General features: G+C 51.0%; 7 protein-coding genes across 7 annotated transcripts; 4 read left to right on the forward strand and 3 right to left on the reverse strand.

Annotated features, from left to right (window-relative positions):
• Nucleotides 1–523: 523 nt before the first annotated feature.
• On the reverse strand, nt 524–995 carry PV08_03572 (uncharacterized protein; the record flags this gene model as incomplete). Its single annotated transcript, XM_016377924.1, has 4 exons — nt 524–577; nt 661–776; nt 886–921; nt 980–995. 4 exons carry the CDS (start codon nt 993–995, stop codon nt 524–526), a joined length of 222 nt encoding a protein of 73 aa, XP_016239494.1.
• Nucleotides 996–1,405: 410 nt separating this feature from the next.
• On the forward strand, nt 1,406–2,299 carry PV08_03573 (uncharacterized protein; the record flags this gene model as incomplete). Its single annotated transcript, XM_016377925.1, has 3 exons — nt 1,406–1,458; nt 1,527–1,903; nt 1,950–2,299. 3 exons carry the CDS (start codon nt 1,406–1,408, stop codon nt 2,297–2,299), a joined length of 780 nt encoding a protein of 259 aa, XP_016239495.1.
• Nucleotides 2,300–4,262: 1,963 nt separating this feature from the next.
• PV08_03574 (uncharacterized protein) lies at nt 4,263–6,966 on the forward strand (the record flags this gene model as incomplete). The annotated part of the gene is made up of 4 exons (XM_016377926.1): nt 4,263–5,376; nt 5,434–5,559; nt 5,606–5,674; nt 5,720–6,966. The coding sequence occupies 4 exons, from the start codon at nt 4,263–4,265 to the stop codon at nt 6,964–6,966; spliced, it is 2,556 nt and encodes an 851-aa protein (XP_016239496.1).
• Nucleotides 6,967–10,632: 3,666 nt separating this feature from the next.
• Nucleotides 10,633–13,104, reverse strand: PV08_03575 (uncharacterized protein; the record flags this gene model as incomplete). The annotated part of the gene is made up of 1 exon (XM_016377927.1): nt 10,633–13,104. The coding sequence occupies one exon, from the start codon at nt 13,102–13,104 to the stop codon at nt 10,633–10,635; it is 2,472 nt and encodes an 823-aa protein (XP_016239497.1).
• A 366-nt stretch (nt 13,105–13,470) lies between these two features.
• On the forward strand, nt 13,471–14,973 carry PV08_03576 (uncharacterized protein; the record flags this gene model as incomplete). The annotated part of the gene is made up of 1 exon (XM_016377928.1): nt 13,471–14,973. One exon carries the CDS (start codon nt 13,471–13,473, stop codon nt 14,971–14,973), a length of 1,503 nt encoding a protein of 500 aa, XP_016239498.1.
• A 12-nt stretch (nt 14,974–14,985) lies between these two features.
• PV08_03577 (uncharacterized protein) lies at nt 14,986–15,891 on the reverse strand (the record flags this gene model as incomplete). The annotated part of the gene is made up of 2 exons (XM_016377929.1): nt 14,986–15,728; nt 15,780–15,891. 2 exons carry the CDS (start codon nt 15,889–15,891, stop codon nt 14,986–14,988), a joined length of 855 nt encoding a protein of 284 aa, XP_016239499.1.
• A 395-nt stretch (nt 15,892–16,286) lies between these two features.
• Nucleotides 16,287–17,219, forward strand: PV08_03578 (uncharacterized protein; the record flags this gene model as incomplete). Its single annotated transcript, XM_016377930.1, has 1 exon — nt 16,287–17,219. One exon carries the CDS (start codon nt 16,287–16,289, stop codon nt 17,217–17,219), a length of 933 nt encoding a protein of 310 aa, XP_016239500.1.
• Between the last annotated feature and the right edge of the window lie 472 nt (nt 17,220–17,691).

Raw genomic sequence — 17,691 nt, forward strand, 5'->3', positions numbered from 1 at the left:
ATATTGATGACAAACCTGACCACTACTAGCGGTTGAGTATAGACAGCCATTTCCTTTTTGTTAGGCTGTTGTGAACGAGACGGACACTTGTGCAGCAGGCAACGACTGTTAGTGCCCATTCTTCGATTGCATTGGGACTCAACCAGATTTCAGTTAGACGGGGAAAGGCGGTCAATTGCAGCGTGAGTGCGTTTATGGATCAGATTCGGGTCTTGTAATTCGTTTGATGCCTTGTTAGCATTGACGGCTGGGAGCACGACGCTATCTAAAGCAACGCAATTCCGCGGTAGGCCCGGCGCCCAGGGAATAGCCTGACAGCTTCGGAACACGCACGCTCTTCATAGTCGCAGAACAGCTTGAAGATAAATGCGTGCGATATCCGGCTCGAAAGTCCCGCGGTTATCAATATATCATGGGGTGACCATTAGACACAGTATTTGCCGAGCCAATTCTTGTTTATATGTACAAACGGATGATATCATGCCTTGTCGTCGAAAGGGTGCATGTTTTATTGTTTCCTGGCCTAAAACTCGCTGATAGTATCGCCCTTAAGCTTCGCTCGCATGTCCCATTTGCCCTGCCGAGTAGATTGTGTTAGTCAGCTTTGCAGAATCAATGACAGCAACTTCTCGCAAGGTTTGACAGCATGATTGTACTCACATCAGTCTTCGCGAATGCATATCCGACAACCGTTGGCACGAAAACCGCATACATGAAGGAGATGAATGCCGTACGAGGAGTCCAGCGAAAGTATCTCCACCGCTCCTTATTTAACTCTGTATTTTCCAAGTCAGCTCATCTTGTTATCCCACCGCTCCGTGACCCTAAACTTGAAAATGGCGTCGTCTGCATTGACCGAGGTCGGAAGGTCGAGGGTTAACATACGATTGTACTTCTCGTAGGCGGGATCGAGGCGAAGAGCTATGAAATGGTCAGTTCAATCATACTCTAGCAGCAATATGAAGTCTAATTCACATACGCGTAGGTCCAGCCATGTTTGGAACCCTTGGGATCGATTGTCGTGGTCTGAGTAGCTCGGTTCGAGACAATGCGACGTTCAATGTCGCTAGAACTTCAGTTTGGAGGAGCATGAGGCTGGTGTTTGCTTGGCGTGGCGGTGCTGGAAGCAGCGCCACAGAAGGATACGCATACGAATGCGAATACGAGTGCTCTGGACAGCCCGTAACATGGATGATATCACATAAGTACGGAGGTATTAGTGACACATTGAACATTAAAAAGGCTAATCTCCCTCGTGCTGTCCTGCACAAGACAAACGATACTGCTATCGTGTCTCCCTGCTTCAAAGAATCTATCTTTCCCCTCGCCTCGTTCGTCTGGGCCCTGGCTCTATCTCTCGTTTGTTGCCAGAGCCATACAAGTTTCAAATTTCGCCCGTGCTGAAATGACCTCGGTCAGCCCAGATGCAGGCGAGACGCCGAAAGTAGTCCTCCATTGGTGAGTAGCAGCCTTCTCCCACAATTCAATTCGCCTTGCGTGCGAACTGTGCGCCTGACACAAGCCAGGCTCGAAGTGTCTCGCTCACATCGCATTCTTTGGTTCTTCGAAGAGATTGGACTCTCATATGAGCTCAAAACATACAAGCGGACCACGGAGGGCCTTGCACCCCAGGAGTTGAAAAAGGTTGATCCTCTAGGCAAGTCTCCAGTCGTGGAGATCTTTCCGCCTGACTCGACCAAACCAATTGTTCTTGCAGAGTCCGCGGCAATCGTCGAGTATTTCTGCGACTATTACGGACGCTGGCTGGTTCCTCCACGATATCCTGACGGCAAAGATGGCCAGATCGGTGGTGAGACTGAAGCCTGGCTACGATACAGAAGGTTCATGCACTATGCGGAGGGTAGTATAATGCCACTGATGTTGTTGGGTGTGATTGTGAACAGTACGTTATTCCTCCATGCAGGTAGTTGTACTAAAGGGATTTCCAGGAATACGCAGCTCCCCGGTTCCATTCTTCATCAAGCCCATTGTTACGGGCGTTGCGAATAAAATTGAAGCCTCCTTCCTCCAGCGCAATTTCAAAACTCACTATGATTTTCTTGAGCATCAGTTAGCCACGGCCCCGGATGGCGGAAACTTCTTATGTGGAAAAGACTTGACGGCCGCGGACATTATGATGTCCTTTCCCTTGGAGGCTGGTGAGAGCCGTTCTGGACTGACCAAAGAACAGTACCCAAGGGTCTGGGCCTATTTGGATAAGCTCCATGATAGAGAGGCCTACAAGCGTGCGGTGGCAAGCATTGTTGAGCGTGAAGGGGAATTTAAAACGACACTCTGATACTCAAAGGATCAACGAATGCAAATAATGGCTGTTACAGAATGATCGCCACAATTTTCAATGGTAAGACTCCATCGAACCATCTCTACCATTGAGTTGTTTGATGGTAGCTTGAGTAAGCTTGATCCAGACTCAGTCTGTCTTCACCAAACCCCAGCGACCTTGGAAGCGCCCCGGCCAGCGACCGATGTTTCAGAGGAGAACCGCTTTGTCGATGCGGCCTGGAAAGAACCATGCTTGAAGCATGCAAGCATTCATGTTGGCTTGTTGTTGGCCTTTGAGCCGAGCCGAGTCTCGAATCAGATGACAAAGATAGCAGGACACATGTGTTATACTTATATCTCTTACATTTACTGTGAACAATCTGACTGTACTGTTGGCCCATTTGGGGCCAAATGATGGTCTTTTTTCTGCGCAAGACCGATAAGAATGATGAAGTCAACTGCAATCGGGGCCAGGCGCCCTCACTCACCGTTGGGGGCCGATTAAAGATACTTCAAAAGATTGGTTGAGGCCTCATTGCAATGGACCACCTGTTGAAGTTGTTGGCCACGTGCTTACACTTGCTGCGGGCCAGCACTGGGCTAAGATCTAGAAATCGTGCAGATATAAAAGACCCCTGTGCAGGATCGACAGGCGTTGTATGTCCCAGAAGAGCACGCAAGTGTCCCTGGCATCCACGCGCCATGCGACTGCTACTATATTGGCTACCTTGAGGAGGCCCGGTAATGGTTTGACGCTGACAGGCACGCACTTAAGAGGGTCTTCCAGTTGTCCCAGAGAACGTCAGGCCTACCAAATCTCCCAAATCGGCTTCCAAATCCAGACTGGTGCTCCCGTCCAAGCCTCATCATCGCTGGGATGAGCTATCATCTACTGGAATGAGTAAAGCTCAGCAACATCTAGGATCAATTCTTCTGGCCCTGATGGTTTCATCGATACACCTCTTGAGATATACTTTCCAGGATTGGCCAACGCATATCATCTAGGCTTCCGGCCACCACGACGATCTTGAGCTACTATACACCCGCCTTTAGCCCCGAAATTACCGGCTTCTCGGCGCGCTGATACCCCTGCAGGCTCCCTGAGCATTCAGAGTGCCTAACTTAGTGTTCGCATAGGGGACAAACAAACATCGTACGCGCTTCCTCGAGGACCTCACTCCTTCGAACACTTCCCTAGCTGTCAAAAATCGATACGGACTATTCATCCTGAGTAGGAAGAGAATCCGAAAATCCTCCACAGTCTGTATCTGAAGTCGAGGCCCCACTGAGGGCTGAGCAACCATTGTGCACGACATCATCTCTAGTAAGTGAAACCCTCGTAACCTCTTCTTTCTTATTCCTAGTCACCTCTCCCATTTCTCGAGCTGATTGACTTTGATGGCGCCGGCTCTTGGTAATCGACGTGCGTCATAAGACTCCTCCCAGCACACTTGTCAGACCTCTCAAACCAATGACACTTCCAGTTAATTGTATGACTCAGGGCTTACTCATCGCACAAGTTGAGGCAAGGGCCTTCGCATTTCTGCCATCTCTAGCAGACTGTCACGCCAGCAAAGAGTCCGCTAGACGCACCAACTCAAGCGAGAGTGCGTTGTGTGCTGCTAGCAAGCCTACTCGAGACCGTCCACGCTGTTTCTATCAGGGGATCTGTGTTCGCATAACGCAGACAGCCAGAACCACCATTCGAGACGCCAGCAGCCTTTCCGTCGACCCACTGCCGACATCCCGGACAGAAACAAAGAACAAATCCCTGGCCAATGGCCCCTCATGGGTGACGATAGCTTTGGGAGTACTCGTCGACCCCGATCATCTGCCCGAAAGGTACGTAAACCCGTTGCGCAGCGTCTTGGACAGTTGGCCGGTGCCAGCCTTCGTGACTGCGGCCGCTAAATGGAGCCATTGCAGGGGGGTTTACGGGCCTTGCTGATTGATGAGCTACTGTATCTCTCCATCTGAGGATGGACCCACACGCGACGTCTGCATCTGATGGCAGTATCACACGTTCGGATACGACTAAAGCCAGCCTGATTATTTCCCCAGCCATCTCCATTTCTTCAACGTCAGATAGGCGTCGCACGGGTGCCAGTGCGCCCGCCAGTAGCCCTGCCCTGTCGCCGGGAGCAATTTTTCAAGCTACTAATCATTACAGTACAACAGCCCATCCCGATGCATTCTCAGCCATCTCTAACCGGGACACCGAGCCTGCTGACACCGCTGATCCTTCCCCAGACACGCGACCTAACTTTCTTCCTCAGGATCCAGAGTATCCGACCATCAGTGTACATGAGACTCACCCTCGACCCCCAGCTCCTTCCAATACCGATGCATCTGAGGCACCTAGCTATACCCTAGGCTTCCCAAGCTTTGGATCTCAGCCCTGGATCAGCCATTCTCGGCCTACGCTAGACTTTGCACCTCAACCAATATATGAGCCGACGGGAGAATTACTGCGCGAACATACTCATACCTTTGATGAATTTGACGCACCCTTTCTTCCAGAATTTACGACCGCGCTCTCCGCATCTCCGATTCATCCGTCAAAGCCGTCCACAAGTGCAGCAGGAACGAGTAGTGCTCCCAATGCCGCTGGCGCGGTAGCGACGTTTGTTCAACCGTCCCTTCCTCGATCAGCTCTGAAGCGAAAGTCAAGCTCTACCACGACGACCCCGACCGCCGACAAGAAGGTACGGGTTTCGTCTGAGCCGGTAGCTCCGTCAGGTATTGACTCTGCTGTCCTAAACATTCATTCTGCCAATTTTGAGCGAATGTCAGGCATCGGCCCAACGTCCCCTGATGAAGGATCTACCTCTTCAGACCTCCCTACTGGCTCCAGGCAGGTCCCGACCTCAGGTATTACTACCAGCCAACATCGGACGCGGCAGCCATCAGAGACGACTACACGACCACCCCTGAATCCGGCGAATTCATCGCAGACATCAGCTAGGCAGAGGCCGAGTGGTAATCGCACCTCTACAGCTCATCCGCCTTCAATTCTACCACCAGAGAAAGTATTTCCTATTCAGATAGGATCAGAGCTATTCAGGCTATCTGGGGCTTCCATATCGTCAGATGGTGCGCCCGTCACTCTAGTAAAAGACAGTACAGCTCCCCGCTAACTCTTTGTTGTAGCGCCGTCCTACTTCACACAGTTTTTTGAGGAACAAATTAGGCAGAATGAGGAGTCTGGAGGCGTCAGGACCCTCTACATTGACAGAGACCCTGCTACGTTTCGAGATGTAGCCCGGCATTTGCAAGGTCAGACAATTTCTGAGATAGCCTCACATTGCTGATTGATTACAAGGTTACCACGTCAAACCCGTGGACGGCAGTCATTTCGTAAAATTGTTTGCAGATGCACAGTTCTACAGCTGTAAGTTGTTTGAATACGTGACTCCATCAACTAATCTCTTCTCAGTGCCACGTCTCATCGATCAATTATTCGAGTCCGAGATCTACATTCAGATAGGAGAGCGACATTTCCAGATACCCAAGGATATCTTCTCAGAACCAGGAAACTCGCCCAACTTCTTTTCACTTGGATTTGCGGTTTTCTTTTCGACTCCCGGAGAAGTTTTCCCCGGCCTCGATCGGCGCGGTCTACTTCGACCACCGTCCATCACGCCCCCGTATGTGCCAGGCCGGTCTGCCGATATCTTTGCGGAACTCCTACATCTTTTGCGAGGCTATCCACTCGACATCCGAAACGAATGCCACCGAGCCGAATTACTACGCGACTGCCGATACTTCCACCTACGAGGCCTCGAACAGAAAATCATTGCCCACGAGATCAGTTACAATTCCGAGAGACAAAAGCAGGAGATATGTTTGAGGCTGGAGGATGTGAAGCCATCAGGGGTATCATACAGTAGCGACGATTCATCTGGAGACAAAGCTACTGTTGGAGGATGGGTCTACTACGCAAGACCATTTGTAGACGATACTTCGTACGAGATGGTTGTGGAAGTGGGCAACGAAAGCACTACTCTCGATTTGACCGGTATGAGAGCCGACTTTCACGGTCTCGCAAAGGCCCGAGTGTCTTCCTTGTTCCAGGTCGTCGCCAACAAGATGAATCTACCTACAAATGCCCCATTGGGGTTGATGATGCTTTCTGGAGGCCATTCGTCACAGTCAGCGAGTCCAGGGCACACGCCACTGAGTGAGGACCGAGTAAAAGTCCGCTTCGAGCCTGCAACGGACATCACCCTGGATGGGGAGCCGTACACGATTGACTGGGACAGCCCTGCCGGGCAGATCATGCAGCATGGTCCATCTATGGCTCCTAGCGAGTCCGAGTCGGAATCAGACATCATGAGCGAAGGGCCATCTTCCAAGGCAACAGCATCCACGCAAAATCGTCGAACCCAGATCCGACAAACTCAACCTGGTTCAACATCGCAGGTTAGTGGCACCCGATCTCTCCCAGTGCCACCCATCCAAACAAGTCGACTCACCGAACCTTCGACCAAGAAGAGAAAAAGACAAAGCAGCCAAGGTGATCTTGGGGAGTGGGCGATCAGAACGGGTCAGTGGCGCTTGCGAGTGCAACCTAACCAGCAAGATACAATAAGAGGTGGATACGAGATGGTCTTCATCGGTGTAAAGATCGATGCTTACTCGAGCGAAAGGGCACGCAACGCCAGACGTGGCTTCCTAAATTAAACTCGACACGTCCAACTAACAAGACTCATCCTACACAATTACCTCGGCATGCAACCTTGGTAAGGTTCGATGAAGTTGGCGGTGGTGGTCTGAGATTGTGCCACCAATGGTCAGATCGGGTAGTTCTTCGGAGTCAAATGAGGACGAGTGAATCGATGGTCATCTCGTTGCTCGGATTCTGTAGAGTGGGCCACGCCACCTTCGACATGGATATGAGCAAATAATAGCCTAAGAGTGGCATATGGCGACATACAGACAAGAGCATATTTTCCCCTTCGGGCCTCTCCTGGGATCTAGTATCTACCGGACAAGCAACGCGTGACGCAGCAAAAATCCGTTCTCAAGTTGAACTCGAGCATCTTGAATTCCCTTTTTACGACGAAACGGCTGGTAGAAAATGCATTGCGAAATGACTTTGCTTTGTGTCTCCCCATTCTCCATCTATCTCATCTCATATGGGTCCGGTATACTAAAATCACTTGCTCCTCGGTCGTGCATGAGCATGCAGGCATACCTGGGGAATTGGATATTGCAAAGTGGGTGCAAAGGGAGTGTTTCATAGTATGCATATGGAAAACGACATTGACTTTGCAAGGAGTCTGGATAGTACTACAGTGACTTCTTCAGACAGAGAACCCTGCCAGGATCAGCATCATCGATTAATCAGTCAGTCAATCAATCAAAGTGAGGTGGCACGGGGTGCATTTGTCGATAATAGGAGTAAAGCGAGACAAAGTACAGCGTCGGAGATTCATGTTCCTAGAGACGCAAAGCATGCAGTGCATGCCACACTATACCTACCTAGTAGCATGTAATATATACATTATTTCCAATCTCTTCAGGATCCACCATCGAAGGCGCGTGTCCGGTCAAAAAAAGAGAGGATAAAAGAAGTTATTTACTGTGGTGACACACACCAAGACGTCGCCGAGACCGTTTCAGCGGTCGTTCAAGAATCAAGTCAGTGTACCTCTCTCTGTATGGGTTCTTTTGAAGTTCATCTCCTTCAGGTTACGGTGGTCTTGCTAGTCTGATAGAGAGAGATCCGGGGACGGAATTTTGGAACCAAAAGAAAATGGCAAGCTCAAAAAAACACGAAAGAGAGAAAAGTCAAGGCGAATAAACAGACAGAGATGACACGCAGACTTCTAACCAGAGTGCGCGAAGGAGTCAGGATACGAGGTGGCGGAGAGTGTTGTTTCTGACTGATCAGTGGCGTGCCTGTGCATGGATCCTTCCATTCTTCATCGAGGATGCGAGACATTCCTTCTCCGTTATTCTTCTTGTAGTGGTGTTCCTCGGAAAACTCTTGAGGCTCAAATCGTCGACACCAGACCTTACAACCCCATCAGCGTCGACACCTGGTCCGTCCGGATGGATCCTTTGCTTTTCTTCTCAGTCTGGCCGGCGCCACCGGAGGACCTTGGACCAGGAGCATGACGAATAAGGGTAATAATATTAATATTGGAAGAACTCTTTCCGTCATCGTCTGTGCCGCTGACGGGGATGAAACAGATAGACCGAGTAGAGTGCTTTTCGTGAGTGTGAGGACTTGAATTTGGGTTGATGCGAGACACGCAGGCAAAAAACAAACAAACAAACAAACAAACATAAAACGTCCATGCGATTTTGATTGGCCTCGGTTGGTCAGCTACCATGAGTGCTTGTTGCCACAGTGTTGATAGAGTCAGCAATCGTGTATCGGATGGCAACTTTGACCTTGACCTTGAATTTGAGTTCGACCGTGCATGCGACTCTGACTAGTATGGTGTTGATTTTGGTATACTTGACGACATCACGCAACACTGAAAAATGCCCGCCCGTGAACGGATGCAGGGCTCTGGCCTTCCCAAACAAAGCTAATGTTTTTGAGTAGACCGCGGGGAAAGAACTCTCGATCAGGCCGGTATCAATCCATTCGACGATTTATTTCCCACAGAAACTCGTCCTTGTATGCCGCCACAATCCGGTGGTGTGATAAGTTCAGAAGGCGTGTCTGTGGATGCTATCGCAATGTCATCTTCGACTCATGCCCTGGTTGATGACTGGGCTTCCTGAGATCCAGAAGCGAACAGGGGGACCCTGAAGCCAAGCAGTGTAGTGTAGACTTCTGCGTGCTGTGGGCAGCGTTCTCCGGCTTTTGTCTCCATATTCCTATTTGGGTAGTAATCGGATAAACTGTACGAACGCCGGGGCGGAGCCAAGCCAACTCTCACCCTTGCCCTCACCGTCACCTTCGTAGAGGGAAAACTTAAAGTGTCCAACATACAGTAGTTACTGTACGTGGGAAGAGGTGCTGAGCAGGCGCTGGACATCGCTTGCATCGCTCGAGTCGCTTGGGACGATTAGAATGTATAGCTCCACTCCGAAGGGTTTGCTCGTCACTGCTTAGATCCTTCTGGCCTGTTTGTATTGGCGCGGGACTGATGAACAGCCATGAGATAATAGTCCTGGAAGTCGTGGTCCCAGTTTAGCCGAAGCCCAAGGATCAACGAGAGAAAACCAAGCCTGACCTCTGTGGCCGGGAGGGTGGCGTGTGTAAAGTTGTAATCACTGTCCTCATTATAGGCTGTGATGTCTGGGGGCCCGCCAATGCCAGTAAGCGATGGCCGAAAGTAGACTTTGAAACCCAGAGCCTCGTTCGCCTCGATATTTTGTTTTCTTGTGAGAGGCTTTGGCATGATCCGAAATTCCGGTCCGGGTCGATCGGCGAGGACAAGAAGATCGTATACGACGAAGCTTTTATCCACCACCCTGGCGGCGTCTAGCGAAAATGGGCTTGGTGAGAGGCGAAATATTGCCCGCCATCGGCTGCCACCCGTTCTCTTGAAGACTGACCGAATAAGCAATTAAACAGAGAATATGATGACGAGAGGTGAGTGGCGGACGGACACAACGCTGGGATTCCAGAGGCTGACAACTCCACAGAGCGGAAAGGGCGGGAGACGGCGAAGGAATGTACCATACAGAGATGAGGCCGCGGAGGTGAACACAGTCACAGTGGCAACGAAAACCATTTGGTACTAATATCGTCCCCCAAGGGAGGGCAGACCATTCCCGAAACTAAATAGAATAGAGATACAACATCCAACCTCCAAAGGGACCAACAGGGGGCTACCATGAGGTACTGCAGGCGTGCTGGCCGCTCTCATGGATTCCAAACATGACGCCTTGGGACAATAGACTCAGCCAGGTCAGACCGAAGGTGTAAGACAAATTTCGGCGTTCTGGCGCTGAAACGCCCAAGAAAAAAGCTGCTCTGATCGAACGAACCGTCGAAGCCACTTTCGAGTTCTCCTCAACATTTGCTTGTTGTAGTCAAGCATCGGAAATCAGCCGTGTGGCAGCGTCTCTTGTCAGCACGATACCCACTGGGAGCACCGGCGACCGGTTACAGTTGCACGACGTCCGACATGGCCTAGATAAACATGTCTTTACCTGACAGTGGTGCGTAACCGAGAATCTAGGCACTCCAAGCCTTGCCTATCTGATTCCAGGGCGTCTCAGGTAATCAACATGCTTGTTTAAGGAAGTTGCTCGGGCGCCGGGAATTTTCGGTTTGAGCAATCAAAATTAATACGGTGAGCAGTTGATCAAAGATTTCAAAAAATCGTGGTCGACTTTATCGCTGGTCAATAGAGTATTGTAGCTTGTGGAGTCTGAGTGCTAGCCTCCCCTTGCCTCTGTTCCTAACTTCGTCAAGGCTACCTCGTATTGTTGCTTGACCTGGTCATCGTCCACTTTGAGGGCCAGGCGCCTGATTTTGCTGCTCCGATGGAGTTGATGATCATCACCGGTGCTAGCAGATTTCATGCTCTTCCCTCCTATTTCACGCCAGAACCATGCCCCTTCCCGATGCTCAACAATGGTCCATGCCTGACCTTGCTTCCCTGCACGAGCCGTCCTGCCGACTCGATGAACATAAGTCAGCGGACTGGATGGCACATCGTAGGAAATGACATGCTCAAGCCCTGGAACATCCAAGCCACGCGACGCACGATCAGTGCAGATCAGAACATATACTTTTGATCTCCTAAAGGAAGACAGTGCACGCCGTGAAGAAGCCGATGAAGCAGTGCTTCTAGTCAAGGTAGATATTCGAGGGGCAAGTGCTGGCCACAGAAGTGACAACAGTCTCGATAACCTATTGGCCGAGGCTGTCGATCTTGTAAAAACAAGCGCCCGAGGCGTCTCGTTAATGTTGACTCCGTTTCCGTTCTTTCGCCGTGCCTGACGGTTGGGCGTAGGCTGCTCTGACTCAACAGACTCATCACTGCTCGAACTACTACCAGAGGCCGAGGATTCAGATGAGCTAGTACCAGAGTCCGAATCCGAATCCGAGTCTGAGGATGAATCGGACTCCGAATCGGAGCTGGAGTCCGACTCTGATGTCAATTCGTCTTTGGAAGAGATGCCATTAGGCAGGAGATTCTTCATGGCTCCCATAATGCCAATTTCATCTTTCAGTATCCTGAGCAGATATAACGGCTTCTCAGAGCCATCAGGCACGGGAACAGCTGTCTCAATCAGAGAAGGCGGCAAGTGGAAAACATCTTCTCCGTTTGCCGCAACAAGACCGCCATCTTCGGGAGGTGCTTCACCAGCAACGGACTGTGGAGCCTCCAGTTGGGAAGAACTTGTCAGTACAATCAGCCTTGGGTTACGCAAACCTAAGGCATTAAGCTTGGAGACATCACGCGTCATGGTTGCGGAAAGCAGTACTTTCGTGACTGTGCGTGGGGGTGGAATCATTCGCATTGACTTTAGAAGCTCATCCCTTTCTCGAGTTGCTGTTTGCGACGTTAAAGCTGGAGATACCGCATCGATCCATTCCTGGTAGCTTTCATTCAACAGCCGATCAGCTTCATCCACCACTAACCACTTCACATAATCAAGGCTAAAGCCAGTAGTATTTTTGAGGTGTTCGACAAGACGACCAGGAGTAGTGATGAGGATATCCGCTTTGGATCTGTAGCGAGTGACATAGCCGAGTGAGGCAAAAGGCTCTTCAACCTGCACCTTTCGTAAAAGGCCTTCCACTGAGAATGTAGACCAGTCAACTTTTGCTTGCTGCTGTCTCTGGAATTCTTCCATGTCGTAGAGTTTTTGTTCCTCAACAAGGAGTTGCTGTTCCTCCCGGAGGGTCTTGCTGCCCACAGCGGTGGCTATTGTGAGAGAACTGCCTACCACACAAACTTCGCATAGCTCGCGTACTTGTTTCACGAGTTCTCTCGTGGGAACCACAATCACCGCCCTCAGCTTTGTGCCGACAGCGTTTCTCAGACTAGAGATGATTGGTAGTACATATGCCAAAGTCTTCCCAGAGCCAGTAGCGGCCGATACGCAGAGGTCACCATTGTGCCGGCTTGAGCCTTCGAGCAGCAAAGGCACAACACTTGCTTGCACCGGAAAAGCCTGCTCGATATTGACCCTTTTCAGGTTTTCAAGCATATCACTTGGAACACCAAGTGACTCGAAAGTGGCTGTGGATGTCAGCGGCACCGTGGTGGGGGTTTGTTGCCATGGAGGAAGTGTAGAATATGTTGGTTTTTCTGGAATTTTGTCAAACTGTTCGGGCTGAGGTATTGGCTCCAGGCCATGCAATTCAACCGTTGACTCTTTTGGAACTCGATCATGAAGCCTAGGGTCATTGTTCTCTTGCTGTCTGGCTTTTGCAAACTTCGACAGAACAGAGGAGTGCCGCCGGTCTATCTCTTCTTCGACATCGTCATTTTCCTCTTCGGCCAGCGCAGTTCTCAATTTTCGCCTTTTCTTGTCCTCATGATTCGATGACTCTGTTACAAAATCATCACGGATCCCATCCCCATTTTCTGTCGACTTCGGCTTTTTTATCTTGACAAAGGTTTTGTCCGAGACATTTTTGGTTACACGATATTTGTCGATTGCATTATTCGAGTCTGGTTTTGCCCTTCGAGTCGTGGCCGTGGTATCTTCAGTGTTGTGGTCTGTGGATGGAGCGGGTTCTATAGATTCGGATTTGGAGGTACTCTTTAATTTCTTGCTTTTCTTCTCGCGCGGTGTCGGCTCGGACTCTCGCTTGCGCTTCTCGAGGGTTGGAGGACTGGAGAGCTGGCCGCTTTTCGCAGGCGGCACATATCGGGCATAGAAGTTAGACATTTGGCATCATGCGGCATGCTTCTCTACGACGAGTGTTCCAGAAGCATGAGCAAAGACCGCAAGCAGCACTCGAATTCGCTGCCGTAGGCGTTGGTTGCACTTTGGCTCTACGAGTCGCCAAAAAAGTTGACCCGATGGCGGGTATTTAAACCGGCAGAATTTCTCACCGCCCACTCAGGAGGGAAATTCACCGCCCACGCGCATCGCTCCTTTTTGCGCGTGCATTTGACTACAGGTACCTACAAACCAGGCATGCAATGTCACAGCACTCTGTCATCAAGGAATCTAGAGCAGCAATACGGGCAACATGAGTCACTGGGAACCAGTTATACATAACCTAGAATCCAGTACCACCCTCAGGTCGAAATGCCTTACAATATCGCCATGGTTAGCGACTTCTTTTTCCCCCAGCCGGGGGGAGTTGAAAGCCACATATATCAGCTATCATCCAAGCTGATCGATCGAGGCCACAAAGTGGTGATTATTACGCACGCCTACAAGGGCCGCACTGGAGTTCACTATCTCACAAACGGCCTGAAGGTCTATCACGTCCCATTTCTTATCATATACCGAGAAACGACCATGCCCACCGTATTCTCATTCTTCCCCATATTCCGCGACATTGTCATCAGGGAACAAATCCAGATTGTCCATGGCCATGGCAGCTTGAGTAGTCTCTGCCATGAGGCTATTCTGCATGCACGAACCATGGGTCTCCGGACGGTCTTTACGGATCACTCGTTGTTCGGCTTCGCAGATGCGGCGTCGATTTTAACCAACAAACTACTCAAATTCGCCTTGAGTGATGTCGACCATGTCATATGCGTTAGCCACACTTGCAAAGAGAACACCGTCCTCCGCGCCTCTCTCGATCCCTTGATGGTCTCGGTGATACCGAACGCGGTGGTGGCCGAGAACTTTCAGCCACGAAATTACGTTCCCCAGTCAGACGAGCTCAGTTACATGCGGCCTAGGCCTGTTCCACAACGGCTTGGTCCAGGTGATACAATTGTGATTGTTGTCATCTCTCGACTGTTTTACAACAAAGGTACTGATCTCCTGATCGCCGCTATACCGAGGATTCTTGCCGCCCACCCGAATGTCCGCTTCATCATTGCCGGTTCTGGTCCAAAAGCCATAGACCTAGAACAAATGCTTGAACGACAGATGCTTCAAGACAAGGTCGAATTACTAGGCCCTGTTCGTCACGAGGAAGTGCGTGATGTCATGGTCAGAGGCCACATCTACCTCCACCCAAGTCTCACTGAGGCATTCGGCACCGTTATTGTTGAGGCAGCTAGCTGCGGCCTATATGTCGTCTGCACTAGGGTGGGTGGTATCCCCGAGGTGCTACCCGCCCATATGACGACTTTTGCAAAGCCTGAAGAGGATGACTTGGTTATGGCCACTGGCAAGGCAATCGCAGCACTTCGCTCTGGGAAGGTTAAAACTGAACGGTTCCATGATCAAGTCAAGATGATGTATTCGTGGACAGATGTGGCCCTGAGGACGGAAAGGGTATATGATGGCATTACTGGCGCGATCAGCGAACAGGAATTCTACGGCCAATATGCAAGCGCAAATTGGAGTGCAACTCGAGGTCGATCGTATGCGTTGATTGACCGACTGAAGCGCTACTACGGTTGCGGGATCTGGGCAGGCAAGCTGTTCTGCCTTTGCGTAATCATCGACTACCTGATATTCCTCTTCCTGGAGATATGGGCACCTAGAACAAGTATAGATATCGCTAGAAGTTGGCCTCGAAAACCTTTTATCAACGACAAGAACAAGCCCGTCGAAAATGGCTTACTTCGGAGAAGGGGTACCGATTTAATGGATCGCCGCAATGGAAGCCTTATGATGGGCTAAAATCTACCAGGATCATATTTCCTCCCTCCACCGAATGGCCCAGTTGCCTTTGGCAAAACTTGGTTCGACCACTGTTCCGTTCATCAATGCTTCACACTTGCGGCGCACCGTCTCCGACGCCGACCCTTGAACACCAGCAGTGGTGCCCTTTGCAGCACGCTTGTTCGGCTTCTTGGGGTGATCGCCATGTGTATTATGGCGCTCTTGGTCACATCCAAATACGACCAGTCTCCGGGCCGCCCTCCTGACCATTTCTCTCTGCTCTGCACGACGGTGGCCTTCTTGTCTCTTTTTCAACTCATCCTCCGCAGTGGGTCGAGCAGCGCCTGGAAGACTGCCCTCATCGATGCTTTCAGACCCATCAGATGTTGCAGGTTCGAGGGACCCTTCACGACTCGCTAGCCCACCTACACTGCCTTCAGAAGGTGGTGCGCCATGCTCGGCCTGAGCATCAATATCACTGGCGTCGGATGTCTCTGCAGTCGGTCTTGAAGCCGGAGAATCACTAGGAGGAGCAGGCTTTGGGCGGAACATGAGGTTCTCCACCTCCTGCATAGTGATGATGTTCCGTTGGTCCCCTTTTACAAACTTGGACTTGGCGGCCGTCTCCTCGATCCCTGAGCCCGGCTCCGCGTTCAACAATGCCACCATTGCCCTTTCTATTTTGCGGTCCAATGGTCCTGGCTTGTGGTGACGGCAGCCATCTGAACAATACTTGATGATTTTGGTCTGCGCCTGTTGGATCTTACGCGAGCCTATAAGATGGTTAGCGAAACTCAGATTGGATTCGACAAGCATGAAATTACTCATCGCTCGTCCACATGTCTGGCAGTATGCTGCGTGTTCCTGAGTCAAGTAGAACGGAGGCAGGACTGCAGGGCGTTTGCCTGGTCTCGACCATGAATCCATCCAACTCATGCTGGGCGGGCTATTGCAGACAGGCCGAATGTGCGACGTCTGTGTGGCTTGAATACAGAGCGCCAGTCTGTAAAAGCTCTTCAACATCGAAGTTGTTCCTGAAGAAGGTGATATTCAAATACTAGAATTCTGTCGCTACCATGACGACATGGTGAAGGGCATGACGAGGCTTCAGCCTCGTGGCCTCGGGTTAGTGTGCCCTCCGCATTCCAGGGCTCGGTAGAGCTTCATAGTGGCCAGTGGCACTGATCACCCCACCTAACGCTATCGATATTTGTGGGCATACAGAGGATTGTGGTCTGATTGAAGACATCCTGCGTGGACCGTCAAGCATTCCCGTACCATCTTCATCGACTACTGCGTCCAATTTTTGGATACTTAAACCACTCCTAGTTATGAAGTGGCCTGCCTTGCCAGCCCGAGCTGGCTACCTTGGTCTCAGGAATCCGAAACGACGAAATGCATTATCCCTGGCAGTCCTGAGAGATCTACGGGATCAGCTCCTTAGATACAATACTTCGCCGGCTGATGGCAAGCTTCGAATACTTCCACCATTCCAACCGGAGTTACTGGATGAGCTCGAGAGTGCCGCCAAACATCATGACACACCAGCAATGGAAAAGTACGGCTGGCTACTTAATTCCGCTGAATGGCAGAAACATCGGCGAGGCCTGCCTAATGTTGTCGTCCTTCGCAGTGAAGGGCCGGTCTTCTGTTCAGGGCATGATTTGGGAGAATTGAGTTCTCTTAGTCACGACAGAGTCAAAGAAACGTTTCAACTTTGCGGCGAAATCATGTCTTTGATCCGACGTTCCCCGGCGCCGGTGGTTGGGGTTATTCAAGGACTCGCCACGGCTGCCGGAGCACAACTGGCTCTCACCACCGATCTACCTATTGCTTCTGCTAGCACACAATTTCGATTGCCAGGGGCAAGTATAGGGCTGCCGTGCACCTCGCCGTCGACAGCTGTGTGCCGCCGACTTGGGCCCGCGTTCACCTACAAAATGCTTGCTCTGGCCGAATCGGTGCGTGCGGATCAATTACCTGGAGGAGCCGTCGATATTGTGGCAGATGAAACTGCGCTTGAGAAAAGGGTCGAACAGATAATCAAGCGGTTGGCAGAAAACACTGCCGCCCAGCCACAAGCTCTAGGCAAATGGGCATACTGGACGCAACTGTCTTTGACCGGACAGCGATCCGGCGGTGACGGGTACGAAGACGCTGTGCAGTGGGCTGGAAGGGTCATGGCTCTTCATGCCAGAGCTGACGACGCGAAGGAGGGTATACATGCTTTTCTTGAGAAGCGAGAGCCGAAATGGAAGCTGTGAACCACCCCAAGTAGTATGGCACCAGGGCGTAAGAGTCCCTCTTGCTCTCACCTGGGTGGTCCATCCTAGTCAGTGAAAATATTACGAATGGCGAAGAGTAATAACTCTGACGATCGTGCTCGTGTTAAGTAATCAGTAAGGACGTGGTGGCATCATGACTGATCCATGACCGATCGAGTCCACGCTCTTCACGGCGTCGTCTGGCGTCTGGCCACACGAAGCCTGGCGAGCTTTCTCTCCACAGGCGGCACTTGAGTGCTCGATGGCACCCAATGGATGCACCTCATCGTCGGCTCCGGCCCTGGGCTCCGGGGTCAGATTCATCATCCTCAGTCTAGCGTGTCTTCAGACTCGAATCTTTGGTGGTGGTGGTCACTACCAAGCTAAACCAGTGGTGGGGGTTCTTCTGCCTCTTGCGGCTTCATGCGCCCACACCCGTCAACAACTCCACGCTCTTTTTTTGCTTGTGCTT

This window comes from Exophiala spinifera (genome assembly GCF_000836115.1).
Source record: "Exophiala spinifera strain CBS 89968 unplaced genomic scaffold supercont1.2, whole genome shotgun sequence".
NCBI classification, from domain to species: Eukaryota; Fungi; Ascomycota; class Eurotiomycetes; order Chaetothyriales; family Herpotrichiellaceae; genus Exophiala; species Exophiala spinifera.